This window comes from Carlito syrichta, unplaced genomic scaffold (genome assembly GCF_000164805.1).
Source record: "Carlito syrichta isolate Samal-C Ts95f unplaced genomic scaffold, Tarsius_syrichta-2.0.1 Scaffold128086, whole genome shotgun sequence".
In the NCBI taxonomy this organism is placed as follows: Eukaryota; Metazoa; Chordata; class Mammalia; order Primates; family Tarsiidae; genus Carlito; species Carlito syrichta.
Genome location: NW_007072182.1, coordinates 36,515 through 57,689, shown reverse-complemented (window position 1 = coordinate 57,689; position 21,175 = coordinate 36,515). Strand labels below are relative to the sequence as shown.

General features: G+C 38.1%; 1 protein-coding gene and 1 pseudogene across 1 annotated transcript in view; one reads left to right on the top strand and one right to left on the bottom strand.

Moving 5' to 3' along the window:
- APPBP2 (amyloid beta precursor protein binding protein 2) overlaps window positions 1–21,175 on the bottom strand; it is a 69,203-nt gene that overhangs the window by 28,009 nt on the left and 20,019 nt on the right. Inside the window, exons 2-4 of the mRNA XM_008048887.2 lie at window positions 17,998–18,086; window positions 11,061–11,212; window positions 7,430–7,553 (exon numbers count right to left, since the gene is read on the bottom strand). Coding sequence (XP_008047078.1) covers window positions 7,430–7,553; window positions 11,061–11,212; window positions 17,998–18,086 — 365 coding nt within the window. The remainder of the gene's footprint in view (window positions 1–7,429; window positions 7,554–11,060; window positions 11,213–17,997; window positions 18,087–21,175) is intronic.
- On the top strand, window positions 15,636–17,054 carry LOC103250304 (annotated as a pseudogene).

Below are 21,175 nucleotides of genomic sequence, written 5' to 3'. Positions count from 1 at the left end.
CGGGATTACAGGCGTGAGCCACTGCGCCCAGCATAATTGCTATTCTTATATTGAACCACCCTGGCATTCCTGGGATAAATCTCACTTGGTCATAGTATAAAATTCCATTGATACTGTATTGAATTTGATTTACTAGTATTTTTTTGAGGATTTTTGCACCTATATTCATAGGAGATATTGGTTTGTAATTGTCTTTTCTGTGATATCTTTTTCAAGCTTTGGCATCAGGGTAATGCTGGCTTCTTAAAACGAGTTAGGAAGTATTCATATCTCTTCAATTTCCTGGAAAAGTGAGAAGGACTAGTGCTAATTCCTTAAATGTTTGGTAGAATTCACTAGTGAAGTCTTCCGATCCTGGAAGACTTTTCTTTGTTGGAAGGTTTTTGATTATAGTTTCAATTTTTTTTACTTGTTTAAAGGTCTGATAAGGTTTTCCATTTCTTCTTGGGGCATTAGTTAATTTGTACATTTCTAGGAAATGTGTCCATTTTACCTATGTTATCTAATTTGTTGGTATACAACTGTTCACAGGATTCTCTTAAAATCCTTATTTTTAGAAGGTTGGTAGTTATGTCCTGAGCTTCATTTTTGATTTTAGTCACTTGAGCTTTCTATTTTTTTTTTTTTAATATTTGTCAATCCAGTATGGTTTTAATTTTACATCAGGGAGGAAATCACTGTGACATATAGCAGACACTGTTGGCTCCCTAACTGACAGCCTTTCTTCCCTCTGGATTGGTGGTGGAGCTCTGATTTTGCTGACCACTTTTCTTATAAGACTGAAGAGTAAATCATGATAAATTTAAGCCAGTCACAGTGAGATGCCATTCCCCTTGTCAGTGACTGATTCCAAGTTCACCAAATGACCTCGCTCTGGCTAATAAGAGTCAAGGGTAGGTCTGCTAAATGGTTTATGAGAAAGATTCCCTGTCTTTAAACATTAAAAAATGGTGCTTGGGAAGAGAGTCTTTCTACTACTAAAAAATGTAGAAGCTGAAGCTGATACCTCAAACCATGGCAGCAATCTTAAGACCACTGGAGAGCTAGTCAAAGAAAAGACCAGCACACCAAGGATACAAAGGAGACTGATGGAAAGCACCTAATTCCTTGATAACCTCTATATGTTCTGAACTAACCACATCTTAGAGGGACTCAACAGTGTATCAATTATCTTTTTATCAACTTTTTGTATTTTTAGGATGCACTGCCTATACATGTGGGCTCCGATCTTATCTGTTACACACAGGTTTATGATCTTTTTTTGAAATTATATATTCTATTATCAATATTCCTTTTGTATCAACTAATGATTTTTATGTTAAATTCATCCTGTTAATTTTATTGTTTTGGATGTTTCTTTTGAACAAATATATTGCCAGTGTTTCTTTTTTAACTCTCCTGGCAACTGTTATCTTTAGGTAAAGGAACTGAGTCAATTTATATGTATGGTGATGGTAATCACATTTGGTTTCAATCTTTTCATCTGATTTTTCATTATCATTACTTGGCTGTTTTTCATTTCTCATACTCAGTTATTTCCTCGGCTTTCTTTGCTTATATCTAGCTTGGTCAAGTTTCCAATAATTCTTGCCTCTATTCAACTACCCTAGTGTGGAAGTTCTATCACACTTTTCCATTATACAAGTCATTATATACCCATCTCTAGTGCTGATATTTGAACATCAAACAATGATGCCTACTCCTATTCCACCCACCAAGATGAGAACTTTGTAACAATTGTACTTTTCTATTCTTCCAAATGTATATTTTTAAAATAGGCTATTAAGCCAGGCACAGTGGCTAATGTCTATAATCCTAGCACCTGGGGAAGAGATGAGAGGAGTGCCTGAGCCCAGGAGATTGAGATCAGCCAGGGCAACTTGGCAAAACCTCATCTCTACAATCAATCAAGAAATTAGCTGGGCACGGTGGTCCACACCTATGGTTCCAGTTACCTGGAAGGCTGAGCAGAAGGAATGCCTGAGACCAGTAGGTTGAGGCTGTGGTGGCCATGAGCATGCCACTGTATTCCAGCCTGGGCGACAGAGTGAGACTTGACCAAAAAAAAGACTATCAAATATGTCCCCCAAAAGTAACCTGAATATAATGATTCTCCATTTTACATCCAAAAATTCAAATTATTCACATGCATCTTAAACATGTGTCATCACCACCATAGTTATTGCTTGAATCATCTGACAGCTTTTCAGATAAAAACATTTTGTTTGAAAATCAGTATTTTTGAGTCAGTGTATGATGTCACCAGAAATTTTATCTAAAACCACCTGTAACCATTTGCAAAACACAAGAATTGTTAAGCTTTTCTATTCCTTCTATGGCAAATAGACATTCATGATCTCCACAACTGAACCACTCACTTTACCACTTCTTAAAGACAGCTAGTAAAGTTATGTTACTCTTAGAACTAAAAGGTCATAACCTCCAGAGTAATTCTGAATCTGTTAAATATTATTACTTTCTTTTTTTTTTTTTTTTTTTTGAGTTGGAGTCTCACTCTGTCACCCAGACTGGAGTGCAGTGGCTGCTCCCGCCCATTGCAGCCTTGAACTGCTGGGCTCTGGCGATCCTTCTGCCTCAGCCTTCCAAGTAGCTGGAACTACAGGCACGCGCTACCACACCCGGCTAATTTTTGATTTATTGTAGAGATGAGGTCTCGAACTCACGGGCTCAGGCAATCCACTCACCTTGGCCTCCCAAAGCGCTGGGATTACAGGCTGAGCCACCAAGCCCGGTCTATTACTTTTTTAAAAAGAAAAATCTGCCAGGTGGTGTCTATGAGCTTTCTGACATCAGCACTGACTGAAGTTCAGGTTAACATTTCTTTCTTAAATAGTACTCTTGTTCAAAATATAGACTGAGTAACCCTTTCTTGAAATGTCTGGGACCAGAAGCATTTCAGATTTCAAATTTTTGGATTAGGAACATTTGGCCTATAACAGACTTGAAAAAACATCACATAACATGAAAGACTTTGTAATGCAACTGTCTTTACTATGAGATAATTCTTTTGGGGGGGGACCCCAACTTTATCTTATATTTAAGAAGATGTGGTGACTGATGATTTCTGTCTCGTTACTTCTAACATTTCCCTTTCATCTCTGGTTTGAAAAGAATCTTTACTTAAGACCAATTACAAATTACAAATTTGCTCTTCGTTCTCTTCCTACTCCATTGACATGTTTTTCATTTCTCATACTACAATATTAACTACTTATCACTATTTCTATACCATCCTCCCCTATCTGGAGATTTGTTATTGAACTTTCATTAGGCAAGAGAAATCCATCCAGTATTTTCCTCAGATAAGGTATATGGAGGTATACTGGGTCTTCAAATATGTGAAAATTATTTCTTTTGTCCCAAAAGTTTGTGGAGTATATAGTATTTTCTCTCAATAATTGAGATACTGCTACTTTTTTCTAGCTTCTAATTTTCATTTATCTTTGGATTTCAGGAAGTTAAATAGCCTAGGACTCAGGATTCTCTTTCAATCCAGATTCAAGTATTTACAAACAGACCTCACAAGTTCAGGAAGTTTTTTACCATTTAAATAAAAAGAAGCTGGGTGTGGTGGCTCATGTCTATAATCCCAGAACTTCTGGAGGCTGAGACAGGAGGATTGTTGAGCCCAAGAACTCAAGTCCAGCCTGGGCAATATAGTGAGACCTCCATCTCTATTTTAAAAAAGAACTGGGCCGGGCGCAGTGGCTCTTGCCTATAATCCCAGCACTTCGAGAGGCCAAGGTGAGAGGACTGCCTGAGTTCATAGGTTCAAGACCAGCCTGGGCAACTTGGCAAGACTTCATCTCTACAATAAATCAGAAAATTAGCCAGGCATGGTGGCGTGTGCCTGAAGTTCCAGCTACTTGGAAGTCTGAGGCAGATCACCTGAGCCCAGCGGGTCAAGGCTGCGGTAGTCATGAGCATGCCACTATACTCCAGCCTGGGCGACAGAGTGAGACTCCAACTCAAAAAGAAAGAAAAAAAGAAAGAACTATCAAAGTAGTACATGTCCATGATTTTGAAAATCAAAAAATTAGGTCAGCATGGTGGCCTGTGCCTGTAGTCCCAGTAACTCGGGAGGCTGAGGTAGAAGGATCGCCTGAGCCCAGGTAGAAGGATCGCCTGAGCCCAGTGAACCACGATTGCGCCACTGCACTCCTGCCTGGATGACAGAGTGAAACTCCAACTCAAAAAAAAAAAAAAGACGAAAATTTAAAAAATAAAAAATAAGTTTGCTCTGTCCCACCCTCAGAAGCCCAAAGGCAATCTCTGCCCAAAGGTCTCTATAGAACTTCTGACTTCAGACAAACCATGCTCACATGGATTGATTAATTCCAGAGAAAAGGGTGGAAAAAGGGGATCAAGAATGTGCTTTTAAGTTTGTCACTGTCCAAAATTTACTAATTCAGTAATTATGGTTACTTTTGAGAAGTAGAGTTATAGATAATTTTTGGGCCGGGTGTAGTAGCTCATGCCTGTAATCCCAGTATTTTGGGAGGCAGAGGCAAGAGATCTGCCTGAGCCCAGGAGTTCAAAACCAGTCTGGGCAACTTGGTGAGACCTCGTCTCTACAATAAATCAAAAATTTAACTGGGTGTGGTGGCGTATGCCTGAACCCAGTAAGTTGAGGCTGCAGTAGCCATTAGCGTGCCACTGCACTCCAGCCTGGGCAACAGAGTAAAACTCCAAAGCAAAAACAGACAATTTTCTTCTTCATAGTTTCTGTATTTTCTGGATGTGTTTGGCAATAGACATGTATAAGCAAAAAAAAAACAACAACAACAAACCAAAACAAACAAAAAAGGCTATTAAAGTGAAAATAAGTAGAGGGAAAAAAGGTAAAGTCCTTAAAGATTACAAAAGGACTGAAAAATATTACTAGGTTCAACTATTTTCCATTAAGAAAAACCTAGAAGGTTCTCTCACATATGTTCTATAATGTTTTGATGTCAGCTCCAAAGATTAGAAATTGGTTTTATGATATTAATTGAAAAACACATTCTTACTTTTATATCAGGCTTAGAGCCCCAGGGATTGGTCAAAAGATTTCATTAGTATCTGTCCTGCAAAATACTTCTTTTCCAATTCAACTGACCCCATATTTCTTTCTGCCTTAAAAAAAAAGCTAAGTCAGAAAAATTTAGCCTTTTTTTCAAATAATATTAAGTAGATAAAAAAATTATATATTGTATATAAATTATATTAAGTACACCTGTACGGAAAATAATTTGGGAGGTGTAGTTGAACAGAGGCAAATCTTATTTTGAAATTTCAAATTCATAAGGACAAAATATCTTGGTATACAGGCAGTAAGCTGGTATTAAAAACGGTTTTGTTCCTTGGTCCAGACAAAATTCTGATTTCACATGTGTTTGTTGCAAAGATAGCCAAAGTAGTCACCAAATTGTCAGTTGTCTATTCAACGTTCTCCACATTTCTTGCTTAATGTAGATTCATGAGTTCGTTCAGGGTAGCAATAAGCACAATTAAAAATGTTTTACTTCCCACACCACATTACACAGATTGGAAGATGTGCAGAATGTGCCCCAGATTCCCAGTTTAAAAGACCGATAAGCAAAGAGACAGGGTTAGGCTTCTATGAAAGCTATTCTTCCTGAGTAAAAAAAAAAGCGGACTCAGCTGGCATGAGCCTTTTGCCTTCCCCTCTTCTCTGTGCCTGTGAACATTTGCAATTATAATGATGTGAGCTATTTGCTAAAGATGACAAACTAGAAGGCGGGAAGGAAACTTGCTTCTATAAGAAAACTAAAATGCTTTGTTAAGCTACAGCAAAATTTATATGGAAGCTTTAAAATCAGGCAGACAGAAGAAACATTAGGTATTTGGATGAAATAAATTTGGCAGTAAAAATCAAGCACATACAAAAAGAAAACAATTTATCTTATGGACAAGACTGCCATAAAAAAAAATCTATAATAAAATCATACAAATGGCTTTTCTGTTCCAAATTAACAAAGTTCATGTACATAGAATTATTTAACTAACCTCCCCAAATCATATATGGAATAGTCTAGTCTCCTATTCCTACAAAAATAGAATAGGCAGAAGAAGAAAGATGATACAGAGAGTATTTTTATCAGTACTATAAATTATAGGCCCAAGTACCAATCCCTTTGAGTTTCTGCACATAGATATTCTTATAATTTATCATATATTTCTAAAATATATGTGAAAAATTATCATCAGCTTCTCAAATATTATTTACAATTATGTTTGCACATTTCAAAATTAACTTCAGGATTTGAATGTTTCTCTAACACAGGTAAGGGCAATGGCAGTGGCAAAAGACTGAAATCAACTGGCAAGAGACAGAGAGAACATTTTACTCAATTTTAGCATAAATCAGCAATGGTTTTATAGAAGAATCTATATTCTAGCTCTGAAGAAGTTCAGATTTAAGTAACTCATCTGTAAAATACCTAGAAAATATGTACCTACCTTAATTACATAAAAATAGAAAACTAAATTCCGTAAACTGAGGATAAAAAAATTTCGTATTTCATTTTTTGACTTTATTTTGATTTTCCTTTAATTTTATATAGAAAATTCTTTTTTAGGAAATGTCAAAGCAAACTAAGGAACAAAGAGAATACCTGTATAAAAACAGCTAAAGCTAAATGCTACATGTGCAGGAAAAATAAGGACAAGAAAAGCAAAGTTACTTCTAGATTTCCTTGCCTTTAAGTACAGCTGTAAAAAAAAAATGTATCTTCAAAGAAAAGTATAATATAAGTAAAATACTCATCTTGTTATGCACAACTATGGAAATGAAAACAAAGCAGGGGTAAAAAAGTAACATTCAAGAAAAAAAGACATTTCTGGAATTTCCTAGCATCCAGTGCCTATCACAGTTCCTAGTACACAATGAGCATTAAATAAATATTTGTTTAATGAATTTAAAAAAAAAAAAAAGGATTACTTGAGTCCTGGAATTTGAGACCAGCCTGGGCAACATAGCAAGACCTTGTCTCTACAAAAAAACTTTAAAAATCTGCCAGATGTGTGGCACATGCCTGTAGTCCCAGCTACTCTGGAGGCTGAGGCAAAAGGATCATCTAAACCCAGAAGGTCGAAGTTGCAGTGAGCCATGATTGTGCCACTGCACTCCAGAGTAGGCAACAGAGTAAGACTCTGACTCAAATTTAAAAAAAAGAAAGACACACATTCTGGCTCATAATACTCAAATCTAAGCTAAGAAGTCTATAGCAAATTAACTATATTTTTGAGATTGGATAGTGAAGGCCAGACTAGTGAAACTAACATGTAAACATCATCTCAGCAATTTATTCAAACGCTGGCATATACTTAGAAGAGATAAAACTATAAAAGCCACTAAGTACCATTATAGCAACAGCACATAATTGTAGGCTATGTTTCAACTTACCTAACACAGCATTCTACTGCACGAAACCAATGAAGCATCTCATCATGTAGAGTACACAACTGAAGGCAGGACAGAAAAACTTTTTCAGCATCGCTGTACCAGCCTGCATCTGAAAGAAAGCCACCTGAAGAACAAGAAACACCAGGAACTTTAGATAATTTAATAAACTGCCTGAAAGTTAAAATGACATGCTTACAGTGAATATTTTTATCCAAACTAAAAACAAAAAACCCCATCATACTAAAGTTATGTGTTTGGCTTAAAACATAGATATAAACTGTGAGATTTTACAAAGTTTTGAACCAGGGGAATCAGGATCAAAGCTGGAACATTTTCCAGCTAACGAGTTAACTAAGTTCTAATTATTCTACAATTTTCATCTTGTAGTGTACATACAACTTTTCAATCTCCCAATATCCAATCTCAAACAAGATAAAGAAATCTGAACACATGTAATCTTCTTAGCACAGGAGCACATCATAGAGGGATATACAGATAAAAAAAGACAGTGATACAAAATCATCTTTTTTGGGGGGCGGGAGACAAGAAATTAAATTATTGCCCTGGACATCATTTCCTTAGAATATATCAATCTTTTTGAGAATTTTGACCTTTCATAATGGCTAACATTCAATATATTTTTACTATCATTCTGCATGAATTCTCTCATTTAACTCTCACAATACACCTTCAACTTAAATGCAATTACTGCCTCAATGTCATAGATGAAAATGCTTGAGTCACAGAGAAATCAAAGCTTATAAGTTATTAAGTAAAAATATTCATTCAAATCCACACAATCTGACATCAGAGACTAAATCTGTAGTTACTATACTACATTAGCTATTATGAGGAACACTTTCTAAGTGCTATTCAGGGTTAGTTACAATAAACAGAAAGCAGAAAGCAACACACTGTTAGTTCTTCAATCCTAAAATACTTTTTTTGCACCGTTAAAAATCTCTAAGATCTACCATGGCTTTGTTAAGCTCTGGTCTGGCCATGTGGCTCTTTGAGTGATGGCCACCATGTTTTCCTAAGTTTTGGCCCTCTCTCTTCCACACCCCCCACCAATTTACTTTCTAAATAAACTATATTTTCCAATCTAAAAAAAAATCTCTAAAATTACAATGTATCATAAAAATAATGGTGTACTGGTGGCTCAAGCCTGTAGTACCAGCACTTTGGGAGGCTGGAGTGAGAGCATAATCTGAGCCCAGGAGTTCAAGACCAGCCTGGGCAACTTGTCTATACAATTTATAAAAAAATTAGCTGGGTGTGATAGCGCGCTTATAGTTCCAGCTACTTGGAAAGCTGAGGCAAAAGAATCACCTGAGCCCTGCTGAGGTGGCCATGAGCATGCCACTGCACTGCAGCCTGGGCAGCAGAGTGAGACTCTGGCTCAATAATAATAATAATAATAATAATGTACTACAATAATTGGCAGCATTTATTTTTCTTGGTAAACTAAAAGTATATCTTAATAGTGTCAATAATGTCGGAGTCAACAAAGCATATTTATCTCAGACCTATTTTTTTGTTTAATTAAAGCTAAATGCAATCAAACAATTTTTTTTAATGAACTAGAGAGAAGTGTGCTTTAGAAAATTCTAGAGTCCTCACCAAATAACTAGAATAGTGAGGTCATTACACATATTCATACTAAGCAACCTTCTATTCATCATTCCAACACATTGCAGGTTGTGCTGGTTATTAGGATATCGTCTCTTAGCTTCAATTCTACACTTCTAGACTCTGTTTTATGATAATGAGGTAAGGACCATGCAAACCACATTCCTCCTTTGCCAGCAGGCTCCCTATTAGACTCTGCCAAGAGGAGGCACTAAAGAAAGGAGCTGCAAGATTTGGAAGAACAAGGGACACTCCCTGTTTCTGTCAGCATGGCTCCTTCTTACAGAAACATCCCAGAGACTGCTTCTTTACGCTGGCAGCAGCAGTTCATTCCGGTAAGTAATAATCAATACAAGCTCCCAGTTTTCCACTACTTGTAAAACCAGTTTCACAGCACTCCATCAGAAAACAGCAACAGCCAGCCAGGTGCTCCTCATACAGGTCTAGATTCTAGGGGACCCTTTTCAAACCTCTGAGACACCAGCAACAGCCTAGCAGCAACCCAACTCCATGGGGCACATCCTCAAGCTTCTAAATTTTAATAATCCCAACTTCTTCCCTTGGTTCCCCAAGCCCTAGGTATGGGAGCTGACTCTTAGAGCTGCTATTTCCATAACACCCTAGTGTTCCCTTTTTGCCTTTTCAGTTCTCTAATATCTGGTTTAAAATTCTTTATATTAACATGAGTAGATCTTGAAAATATTATGCTAAATAAAACAAGTCACAAAGGATATATATATATATATACATATATATATCTATATATCTATATATATAAAATTATTTTGCCAGCCATATATCTTATGAGTCCATTTGTATAAAGTGTACAGAACAGGCAAATCTATAGAGACAGAAATGGGAAATGGAAAGTGAGTGCTAATTAGGTATGCTTTCCTTTTGGGGAGGTGGCAATGTTGTAAAACATATTGTGGTGATGTTTGCACAACTCTGTGAATGTACTAAAAACCACTGAATTGTATATTTTCCACAGGAGAATTGTATGGCATGCAAATTACATCTCAATAAGAATGTTATTTTTAAAAACTATTTTTATCACTGTATACATCTGATATAATGTTTTTATACTCTGCATAATTTTAGGATTAAGATTGATAATATGAACACATGGACTTGGTTCTCTCTCCAAGTATCTGTCTATTTGGGTCATTACAATGGCAAGATTGGTGTAATCATATGTGGAGATAACAAAGAACTTCAGTGAATACTAGCGCTCCCAACTTTCACCTTCCTTGATACTGAATTTCTTACCAGCACAAATTTTTTTACAGAATCATCAAGAACTAAGGGGATGTCAGCCTTAACATTCTAACATTCATCGAGGATCACAAACACTACTGTTAGACATTCTTTGGACAATTCTTTGTTGCAACTGTCATTCCATGAGACTATTAAACGAAAAATGCTGAGGGCTCTTTTCAGAAAAGAATGTTCTCAGTCAGGTGCGGTGGCTAATGCCTATAATCCCAGCACTTTGGGAGCCACAGGTGAGAGGACTGCCTGAGCTCAGGGGTTTGAGACCAGCCTGAGCAACATGGTGAGACCTTGTCTCTACAACAAATTTAAAAAATCAGCCGGGTATGGTGGCATGCATCTGTGGTTCCAGCTACTTGGAAGGCTGAGGGAGAAGGATTGCCTGAGCCCACCAGGTTGAGGCTGCAGTGGCCATGAGCATGCCACTACACTTGAGCCTGGGAAACAGGGTGAGACTCCAACTCAAAACAAAAAAACAAAACAAAACAAAAAAACCCCCATCACTTTACTGGAATGTCATAAGGATTTACAAAGATACCATTTAAATGCCTAGTATTAGTACTTGGCACAGAGTTAGTGTTTAATAAATCACAAGTAGTTCTGATGTTCTTCTCCTAACCCCCTTATGTAGACTTCAAGAAAGTCCTGGAAGAATCATTCACTGTTAGCAGGTTTAATTCTGAGTCCATCACAGGACACAATACTCCTCTATTTTTTCATCACTTACCTAAAACAAAGCCAACCTGAATGGCTTTTTCCTTTACTGCAGCATCTGATTCTGCTATATAAGAGCACCGTCTACTGAATGAGTAGGCCAAAACTGAAGCAACTTTGACACCATGATCCATCAAAGCCTGAAAACAATGATGAAGCAAATGTCTGAAAGAGAAGAAAAAGGTTATTTTATACAGGTAACTTATCTCTGTCCTTTTAGAAAGTGCTAGCTGTTTCTCTTTTAAATAACAGCACCATTATTTTCCAGGATGGAATAAGATAAAAAGTATTTGTCTAATATCTTTACAACACTCAAGAAAAGTATACAGTAGGTAACTTGATGGCAATGAAGGACAAAGCTAACTTTTAAAAATCAGTTTTAAAAACCAAATTATACAAAGCCAAAAAAACAAAAAACCAAAATCATGTCCTTTGCAGCAACATGGATGCAGCTGGAGACCATTATTCTAAGCAAATTAATGCAGAAAGAGAAAGCCAAATACAGAATGTTCCCACTTATTAAGTGGGAGCTAAACAATGAGCATACATGGACATAAAGATGAGAACAATAGACACTGGGGGACTCCTAAAGCAGAGGGCAAGGAATGAACACTATCTACTGGGTACCAGGTTCACTATCTGGGTGACTGATTCAACAGAAGTCCAAATCTTACCACCACTCAATATACCTATTGAACAAACCTGCACATGTACTCCTTGAATCTAAAACAAAAATTAATTAATTAAAAACTGTAATTCAACAATAAAAAGACAAATAACCCAATTAAAAATGACCAACAGATTTCAACAGACATTTCTCCAAAGAAGAGACACAAATGGGCCAGGTGTGATGGCTCACGCTTGTAATCCTTGCACTTTGGAAGGCTGAGGCAGGAGATTCACTTGAGGCCAGGAGTTTGAAACCAGCCTGGGCAACACAACAAGACCTCATCTCTACAAAAAATAAAAATCAGCCAGTGTGGTGGTGTGCATCTGTACTCCCAGCTATTTTGGAGGCTGAGGTGGAAGGATCACTTGAGTCCAAGAGCTCAGGGCTGCAGGTGAACTATGATCATATCACTGTACGCTATCCTGGGTGATAGAGCAAGACCCTACCTCAAAAAAAAAGATATACAAATGACCGATAAACACAAAATAAGATGCTCAACACCATTGTTGATTAGAGAGACATAAATCAAAATCATAATGAGATACTACTTCACTACCATTAGAATGGCTATTAATAAATGTTTTAAAATTATTTATTTCTTAGAGATGGGGGTCTTACTGTGCTGCTCAGGCTGGTCTTTAACTCCCAGCCTCAAATAATCCTCCCTTGTAGCTGGGAGTACAGGCACATGCCACTGAGCCCATTATATACATGTATCTTTTTTATGTGATGACAAGATGTGAAAAAACTGGAACCCTCGTACATTGATGGTGGAAATGTAAAGTGGTGCAGCTGCTGCAAAAAACAGTTTAGCAGTTCCCCAAAAAGCTAAAAATAGAGTTACCATATTATATACCCAAAAGAATTGAGAATACCTCCACACAAATTCCTGTTTGAGAACATCTGCAGCAGTATTATTCAAAATAGCTAAAAGGTGGAAACAACCTAAATGTTCAATAGACGACTAGATAAACAAAATGCAGTATTATCCTTACAAGGGACAATTATTCAGCCATGGAAAAGGAAAGTAGTACTGATATAAGTAACATGAATGAACCTTAAAAACATTGTGCTAAGTGAAAGAGTCAGATGCAAAACACCATATATTGTATGATTCCATTTATATAAGTATCCAGAATAGGTAAATTCAGAGAGACAGAAAGTAGATTAATGGTCAGTCAGGTGCCAAAGGTATGAGGAAATGGTGACTGTTATTGGTTTCTTTTGGGGGTGATAAAATGATCTAGAATTAGATAGTGGTAATGTTTGCAAAATCTTGTAAATAACTAATTTTTAAGTGGTGAATTTTATGATGTATGACTTATGTCTCAATAAAGTCTTTAAAAAATAAAGTCTTTAAAAAACAAAACTGTAAGTAACAGTCCCTGCTTTGGATAAAGGGGGGGAAAGTCAAATTACATACTTTTAGTTTAACAAATATATGAAATTGAAATAATCTAAGAGATGGTCACATTTAGAACTGTATAGACAGATTCAAATTCCTGAAAGCTAAACCTTTGAGTAAAGAACATTTTAAAATGTTTTTCTGTAGCAGTCTTTTACCAAAGAAGAAGTTCTCCTCTATTATTTTGTTTTACAGACTAAGTTTAATTAATCAACCAAGAAGTTTTTCTAAAACCTTAGTACACAAGCCACATATCAAAGTTATCCTTGAACAGTGAAATCATGTTACTTACTTATTAACTTTTTTTTTTTTGAGTTGGAGTCTCACGTTGTTGTCCAGACTGGAGTGCAGTGGCCGCTCCCGGCCACCGCAGCCTCGACATGCTGGGCTCTGGCGATCCTTCCGCCTCAGCCTTCCAAGTAGCTGGAATTACAGGTGAGCGCTACCACACCCAGCTAGTTTTTTGACTTATTGTAGAGATGAGGTCTCACCAAGTTGCCCAGGCGGGTCTCGAACCCGCGGGCTCAGGCAATCCACTCACCTCAACCTCCCAAGGCATGGATTACAGGCTGAGCCACCGAGCCCAGCTTACTTACTTATTATCCTATCACCCCTCTCTAAAATACAAACTCCTTGAGGAAGCAACCTTGTAGATCTCACTCACTGCTACATCCCCAGGATTTAGAACAGTATCTGGCACATACTAGGCATTCAACAGGTATTTATTTAGTAAATTTGTGGAACAAATGAAACATTTTGTAGTACATTTATTAGAGATCAGCAGTATTTTGTGAAGCTATGTTTTTTTATTATTTTTCTTTTTGAGTCAGAGTCTCACTCTGTTGCTCAGGCTGGAGTGCAGTGGCATGTACATGGCCACCACAGCCTCAACGTGCTGGGCTCAGGCAATCCTTCCACCTTAGTCTTCCAAGTAACTGGAACTGCAGGCACATGCCACCATGCCCAGCTAATTTTTCTTGATTTATTGTAGAGATGAGGTCTCACCAAGTTGCCCAGGCTGGTCTCAAACCCGTGGGCTCAGGCAATCCTCTCACCTCAGCCTCCCAAAGTTCTGGGATTATAGGCGTGAGTCACCATGCCCAGCCTATTCTTATTTTCATAGAAATGTGGGTTAGGAGAAAGAAACAGCAGTTAAAGCAAATTGAAGGAAGAACACTAGAGAGAATAGCAAGCACAGCCAGCTCATCTCTCTGTGGTTCCTACTACCTGATAATACCTACAATGAGAAAGATTAACTCATTCTCCCCTTCTTAAACTCAAAAAGCTAAACTGCCAGTGTTAACTTTGAAGGGATAGAGGTAGGCAGAACAAACTCTCTCCTTTTCACCCAGCTTATGTGTTTGTGCTGGACAATTACTGTTACAATATTTTCACTATATTCTCTATCATGCTGGTGAGCATTCCTTGAGTTGTAAACCTCAAACTGCTTTCAAATTCTTCTTTTAGGTATAGATCTAATAGATGTGCAAACATATGTTCATGAAAAGACATGTACAAGAATGGTCACAGCACTATTCTTAATAGCTAAAAACTGGAAACAACCCAAATGTCAATCAAAAATAAATACTGATATATTCATATAATAAAACACTATACACATATAGCAATGAGAATGAACAAACTACAATTGCACATAACATGGGTGAGTCTCATAAACATAATACTGAGAAAGAAAAAAAAAAGGCCAGACACAAAAGGCTACAAACTACATAATTCTATTTATATGAAGTTCTAAAACATGTGACGTAAACCTACTGGCTACTCTAGGGGAGGGAAACAAAGTGACTAAAACAAGGCAAGACAGAGCTTCTGATAACAACTACAAATAAGCTAATGTAACTCATACTAAAATAATACCAGACGCACAAAAAAACAATTTGAGGCAATTTCTCAATGAAACAGTTTTATAGATTTATATTAGCACTATACTTATTTATTTAATTTTTAATTAAAGGCTGATCCTGCCTTGGCCTTCCAAAGAGCTGGGATTACAGGTGTGAGTTACCCCACCCAGTCATTTTTTTTTTTAATTTTTGAGTCAGAGTCTCACTGTCACCCAGGCTGGAGTACTATGGGTTCAGATAACCCTTCTGCCTCAGACTCCTAAATAGCTGGGACTACAGGTGTGTGCCACAATGCCTGGCTAATTTTTTGATTTGCGGGGATGAGGTCTCGCCCTGTTGCCCAGGCTGGTCTTGAACCCCTTCCTGGACTCAAGAATCCTCCCACCTTGGCATCCCAAAGGGCTGGGATTATAGACATGAGCCACCATGCCCAGTCAGCACTATACTTATAAAGTCAAGATTATTGTAGTCATTCTAAATTTTCTGATATAATCATATTTATAAAATAGTTTTTAAATCACATAAGAAATTAACTTTTCAAAATGTCACTTAAAAATGAATTTATGGAAGACAGCATGGCAGTTTCTCAAAAAATTAAAAATAGAAGCCAGGTTCATTTCCCCAGGCCCCCGGCTTGGGGCCTTCCCCATGGCGGGACACCTGGCTTTGGATTTTGCCTTTTCGCCCCCGCCAGGTGGTGGAGGCACTGGGCCAGGAGGGCCAGATTAACTCTCGCTGGGTTAATCAGGCTGGGTTAACCCTCGGATCTGGCTAAGCTTTCAAGGCCCTCCTGGAGGTCCAGGAATTGGGCCAGGAGTCGGGCCAGGTTCTGAGGTGTGGGGGATTCCCCCGTGCCCCCCACCATATGAGTTCTGTGTAGGTATGGTATACTGTGGACCGCAGGTTGGAGTGGGGCTAGTGCCCCAAGGTGGCCTGGAGATCTCTCAGCCTGAGGGTGAGGCAGGAGCTAGGGTGGAAAGCAACTCTGAGGGGTTCTCCCCTCAGCCCTGCACTGTCCCCCCTGGTGCCATGAAGCTGGAGAACGAGAAGCTGGAGCAAAACCCTGAGTAGTCTCAGGACATTAAAGCTCTGCAGAAAGAACTTGAACAACTTGCCAACCTCCTGAAGCAGAAGAGGATCACTCTGGGATATATCCAGGCTGATGAGGGGCTCACCCTGGGGGTTCTCTTTGGGAAGGTGTTCAAACGACTATCTGTTGTTTTGAGTCTCTGCAGCTGAGTTTCAAGAACATGTGTAAGTTACAGCCCCTGCTACAGAAGTGGGTGGAGGAAGCTGACAATAATGAAAATCTTCAGGAGAAAGCTGGGCTCGGTGGCTCAGCCTGTAATCCCGCGCTTTGGGAGGCTGAGGTGAGTGGACTGCGTGAGCCTGCGGGTTCGAGACCCGCCTGGGCAACTTGGCGAGACCTCATCTCTACAATAAATAATCAGCCGGGCATGGTAGCATGTGCCTGTAATTCTGGCGACTCAGAAGGCTGAGGCAGAAGGATCACCGGAGCCCAGCGGGTCGAGGCTGTGGTGGCCAGGAGCAGCCACTGCACTCCAGTCTGGGCGACAGAGTGAGACTCCAACTCAAAAAAAAAAAAAAAAAAAACATCTTCAGGAGATATGCAAAGCAGAGACCCTCGTGTGGGCCCGAAAGAGAAAGAGAACAAGTATTGAGAACCGAGTGAGGAGCAACCTGGAGACCTTGTTGCTGCAGTGCCCAAAACCAACATTGCAGCAGATCAGCCACATTGCCCAGTTTGAGAAGGATGTGGTCCGAGTGTGGTTCTGTAATCGGCGCCAGAAGGGCAAGCTATCAAGCAGTGACTATTCACAACGAGAGGATTACAAGGTTGCTGGGTCTCCTTTCTCAGGGGGACCAGTATCTTTTCCTCTGGCTCCAGGACCCCATGTTGGTACCACAAGCTATGGGGGTCCTCACTTCATTACGCTGTATTCCTCAGTCCCTTTCCCTGAGGGGGAAGCCTTTCCCTCTGTCTCTGTTACCACTCTGGGCTCTCCCATGCATTTAAACTGAGGTGACTTCCCTTCTAGGAATGGGGGACAGAGAAAGGGAAGATACTATGGAAGAAGAACCTGGAATTTGTACTAGAGTTTTTGGGCTGAAGTTCTTCATTCACTAAGGAAGAAACTGGGAACACAAAGGGTGGGGGCAGCTAGTAGGAAAACTGGATGAAGGTGAAGTTCAACGATGCTCTTGATTTTAAGCCCCACATCACGTATCACTTAGTTCTTAAATAAAGAAGCCTGGGACACTCAGGGAAAAAAAAAAAAAAAGAAGCCGGGCACAGTGGCAAGTGCCTATAGCCCCAGCTACTAAAAAGGCTGAAGCAGGAGGATCATTTGAGCCTGGAGTTTGAGGCTAGCCTGGGCAACAAAATGAGACCACATCTCTGAAATAAACAAATAATAGAAACAGAATTACCATATAATCCAGCAACTCCATTTTTGGATATATAATGAAAATAATTGAAAGCATGAGCCTGAAGTATAGTTATATACCCATGTTCACAGCTGTATTAGTCACTCTAGTGAAAAGGTAGAAACAATCCAAATATCCACCAACAGACGAATGGATAACCAAACATGGTATATGCATACAACAGATTATCTGACTTTAAATAAAAATAAAATTCTGATACATGCTACTACATAGATAAATCTTAAAAACATGCTAAGTGAAATATGACAGATACAAAAGGGCAAATATTATAGAATTCTACTTACATAGGGTACAAGAGTAATCAAACTCATATAGACAGAAAGAACAATGGTAAAACTGCCAGGCTGAGGGGAGAAGGGAATGGGGAGTTATTACTTAAAGGATACAAAGTTTTTGTTTGGGATAATGAAAATGTTCTGAAAATGGATGCTGTTGATGGCTGCGCAACAATGTGAATGTACTTAATACCACTGAACTGTACAGTTAAAAATGGTTAAAATAGCAAACTGTTATGTATATTTACAGTTTTTAAAAAATTTACCTTTTATCCAAAGCTCTTAATACTTTAGCAAAAACTTCCAATTCACAAAATTCACTGCCCAGTTGACATAAGCGTCCCTGTTGGTAAAGCTGAAATAAAAAGCAAAAAATGATTATTTTAAATTTTTTCAATTTAATATTAATGTCTACCTTAATTATATCTGATGAATATAATTTGATGAATGAAATATTTGATAAACTTAACGAAAACAATTCAAAGCATGATTACACAGTAATACCAGGAAAGATGCTTACGCTAAAAGAAATCTAACACTTAACAAATGTCTAAAATTCATATAAAAACATTTAAATAGTTGTATGTAGTTGTTAAGAATTAATATCTGTAAACTACTTAGAAAAGGACCTGGACCACAGTAAGCACTATATAATTATATTTATTATTCATTAAATAAGTATAAAACCATTACATTCAAGAAATGTAAAACTGTTACCTTTTACCTTAAACAAAACTGGACAGTTAATGTAAAGTTATCAAACTAATAGCAAAGATAATGTTCAGAAAACAGGTCAATATGGACCACTGGGGGCTCTTCAAACCATCTGAGAATCTCAGTTCAGGCCAAGGCATGGTGGATTATGCCTCTAATCCTGGTAATTTGGGAGGCTGAGGGAGGAGGATCACTTGAGACTAGGAGCTAACACCAGCTTAGGCAACATAACAAGACCCTACCTATACAAAAAATAATATAATTAGCCAAGCATGGTGGCACATGACTGTAGTCCTCACTACTTGGGAGCCTGAGGTAGAAGGAGACCTTGAGCCCAGGATGCAGTGAGCTATGATACTGCCACTGCACTCTGGCCTGGGTGATAGAGTGAGATTCTATCTCTAAAAAAATAAAAATTTTTTAAAAGAATCTCAGTTTTAAAAAAAGGAATCTCAGTTTCAATTCTGGGCATGGCACTTCACAAACACTTTAACAGCAGAACATGTCTACAGTAATTCAGGGTGGTAGAATTTCTAATCATGTCATAATCATTTATACACTCCAACTGACTTTTCAAAATTGCTATTTAAAATAACATCTTAAGGCTGAGTGCTGTGACTTATGTTTATAATCCAGCTACTTGGGAGGCTGAGGAGGAAGAATCACTTGAGCCCCGGAGTTTGAGGCTGCAATGAGCTATGATCATGTTACTACACTCTAGCCAGGGCAACTGAGTAAGATCCCATCTCTTAAAAAAAAGAAAAAAAAACACGATGGAATATTACACAGACATAAAGAAAGACAAAATTATGAACTTCACAGCAACCTGAATGGACTTAAGAGTCTATAATAAACACAAAAACAAAGAACTGTGTTTGATCCATCACAGAACAGACTAGAAAATAAATTATCTATAACAGAAACAAAGGACTGAGTATCACATTTTCTCATTCATAGGTGGATCTTGAACAATTATCGTATTACTATAAGAAAAGTATTGGCAGTAGCAGGAAACTGGGGGGGGGGGGAGCTGGACTGGTAATATCGGGAATCTGCCAGGGGAGGGGAGGGCACAACTCATCAACAAGGGTACCTGCATAATGAACATCTGTATACCTAATCCTGAATTGTATCCCACATCTTTAAAATTAAAATAAAATTTTAATAAATGTATTATATGTTTTTCTCAAATAATACATGCACTACTGTCTTCCCCCTCATTTCAATTTCATCAAAAGCTCTTGAATTTACATATGCTATATAAACAACACAGTGTCTTAGAAGGTAGGAATTCTGCTTAACTAATTTACTTTATATTGCAGGCACTTAACACTTAGTTCAGTTGATGAGAACATGGGTTTCAGAAAGAGTACAGGGCCTAGAGTTCATTCTCCAAATGGGCCAGTAACTTTACTTTCTACAGGGAAAACATACTAAAAAATTTAGCACACTCATTAGTCACAATGAGGCCAGATCAAATTAGGTACATATATTAACCCTTTGGACTCAGAGACATCCCGTGGATCACCTACTAGCAACTTAGCCATACTTTTCTACGAAACAGTGAAAAAACTAATCACTTCAATTCAATAGTATACAGCACTGTAACCAATGACTTTACTATAATGATATTTGGCTTATAATAGAATTTTGGACATTGAGGAATTTATTTATGACAAAAAACCCCAAGATTTTATATCTTATATTTTTCTAACGTGTGGTAATGTGTGAAACAGTCACCAACTTACATCTCAGTTCATTGATACATGCGGTGCAATAGTAATTCGTTTGATGTCTTCTACCTGGTGTTTTCTATTTGAGCAGACAGTGCAGTCTCATTTTCTTTCCCCACATTACATAACATGTAATTTATTGTCCAGTCTGTTGTTCCTTAAGAAGATGTGGAAGGATGCACTAGTGATTTCTGAAAATCACTTCTCAACTGATCAGTCAGAAGCTTGACAAATTTCAAAAAGGACATAGATCTTTTTCAATATTTTTGAATGAAAAACTTCAAGGAAATATATTTTTTAAAAATCTGCACTTGCATAAGTTTGTCCTGTAATCTCTTTATGTCCCCTAAAGGGGACATCAGGTGCAAATTAATGTAAATCCATAATGACTGCTTCAAAAAAATCTGTAACAACTGCTAATGTGAATGGGGAGGCAGAAATGTTACCTTCACATAAGAGGTGGATATTCATATTAACATTAAAACCATATCAGGAAAGATTTGTTATTCTTGGAGACGACTCTATTCTCAGCTATAGAAAACTAAGAGCTTGTGGGGAATACCTACAGTAAAACTCACTATTAATCAACTATCATACTTACTTAACTATTAACTGACATAAAAAAAACTCAGGGAAAACAAAGCTAAGAAGTTATGACCAAATTCCTCTTTTGGGGCTAAACAATGTGATAAATTTCTGACTTGGGACAGAAGAACAAACAGTTATCAAAAATAAGTAATATGGTTAGGCACAGTAGCTCAAGCCTGTAATCCCAGCACTTTGGGAGGTCGAGGATAGAGGATTGCTTAAGCTCAGGGGTTCGAGACCAGTCTGGACAACTTGGTGAGACCTTGTCTCTACAATAAATCAAAAAATAAGCCGGGCATGGTAGCATGCACCTGTAGTTCCAGCTACTTGGAAGGTTGAGGCGGAAGGACCACCTGAGCCCAGCAGGTTGAGCTGCAGTGGCCATGAATGTGCCACTGCCCGCCAGTCT